Below are 883 nucleotides of genomic sequence, written 5' to 3'. Positions count from 1 at the left end.
ACCATCCCACCTCACTGCTCTCGGGTGGCCCCCACCGTCCACCCTGTGTCCTCCGGGCCTGCAGCTGGACACTGGCCTCTGGGCCGACCCAGGCAGAGCTGGGCGGCTCTGAGCACAGGCTGGACGCCGGTCAGCACCACGGACAGCGCCGAGTCCCGCACGCGGGCTCCCCGGCAGCCACCTGGTCTGGGTGCTGCTCGCTGCATGGCCCCGCGTCCCCCGCCCGGCGCCCGGTCCTGGTCTCTCCCCGCACAGGATGCTCACCTGAGGCAGCCTCCTCCTCGTGACGTCTCCTACTCCCTCAAGTGATCAGGGTCACCCCACAAACCCTTCATGTGCCCCCCAACCGCACGGACACGGTTCACCCTCTTCACGGCAGAGCCCGGATTCTGGACACGGACCTCGCAGGGAAACGTGAGCTCCGGTCACTGGGCAGGGGACGTCCTGGACGAGAAATGCGGTGGGAGGGTAGACAGGGGACAGTGAGCTTTGGGTCCCCCTTTCTCTTCCCAAACTTCACCTGCCTCTGCGTGTTTGGGGCGCCCCCTGCTGTCCGGGCTCTGCCCTGCACACGAAGCAGGGAAGGGGCCACCCCCCCAGGCCCCGGGGAGCCCCTCAGGAGATGGGCAATCTCACCTGCCCTCTGCCTCCTCCCACCTGTGCTGCCGGAGGAGCCCGTGAACTCTGACCCCTGACCTGGCCGCGGTGCTGCTTCTGTGCGGCCAGGGGCTCCGGAACACAAAGGAGCCAGCACAAGGCTTTAGCGCAAGGAGCGCAGGCTGGCCAGGACCTAACGGGGCCCAGCGGGACCTGAATGCCCCGAACACGCCAAAGCCAAACCATCAGGGGCCCGTGGGGGTCGGCGGAGCAGGCCCTGACCCGC

At 68.4% G+C, this 883-nt stretch overlaps 2 protein-coding genes across 2 annotated transcripts in view; both read left to right on the top strand.

The window, feature by feature from the left end:
* The window catches only part of SIGLEC8 (sialic acid binding Ig-like lectin 8), a 54,663-nt gene extending 54,354 nt beyond the window's left edge, over nucleotides 1-309 (top strand). The window contains exon 4 of the mRNA XM_012733535.1: nucleotides 65-309. Coding sequence (XP_012588989.1) covers nucleotides 65-309 — 245 coding nt within the window. The remainder of the gene's footprint in view (nucleotides 1-64) is intronic.
* A 24-nt stretch (nucleotides 310-333) lies between these two features.
* The window catches only part of SIGLEC10 (sialic acid binding Ig-like lectin 10), a 15,854-nt gene continuing 15,304 nt past the window's right edge, over nucleotides 334-883 (top strand). The window contains exon 1 of the mRNA XM_012733534.1: nucleotides 334-414. Coding sequence (XP_012588988.1) covers nucleotides 334-414 — 81 coding nt within the window. The remainder of the gene's footprint in view (nucleotides 415-883) is intronic.

This window comes from Condylura cristata, unplaced genomic scaffold, assembly GCF_000260355.1.
Source record: "Condylura cristata isolate star-nosed mole 26May11 unplaced genomic scaffold, ConCri1.0 scaffold00041, whole genome shotgun sequence".
NCBI classification, from domain to species: domain Eukaryota; kingdom Metazoa; phylum Chordata; class Mammalia; order Eulipotyphla; family Talpidae; genus Condylura; species Condylura cristata.
Note: the sequence above shows the minus strand (reverse complement) of the source record. Positions and strands in the feature narration are given on the sequence as shown.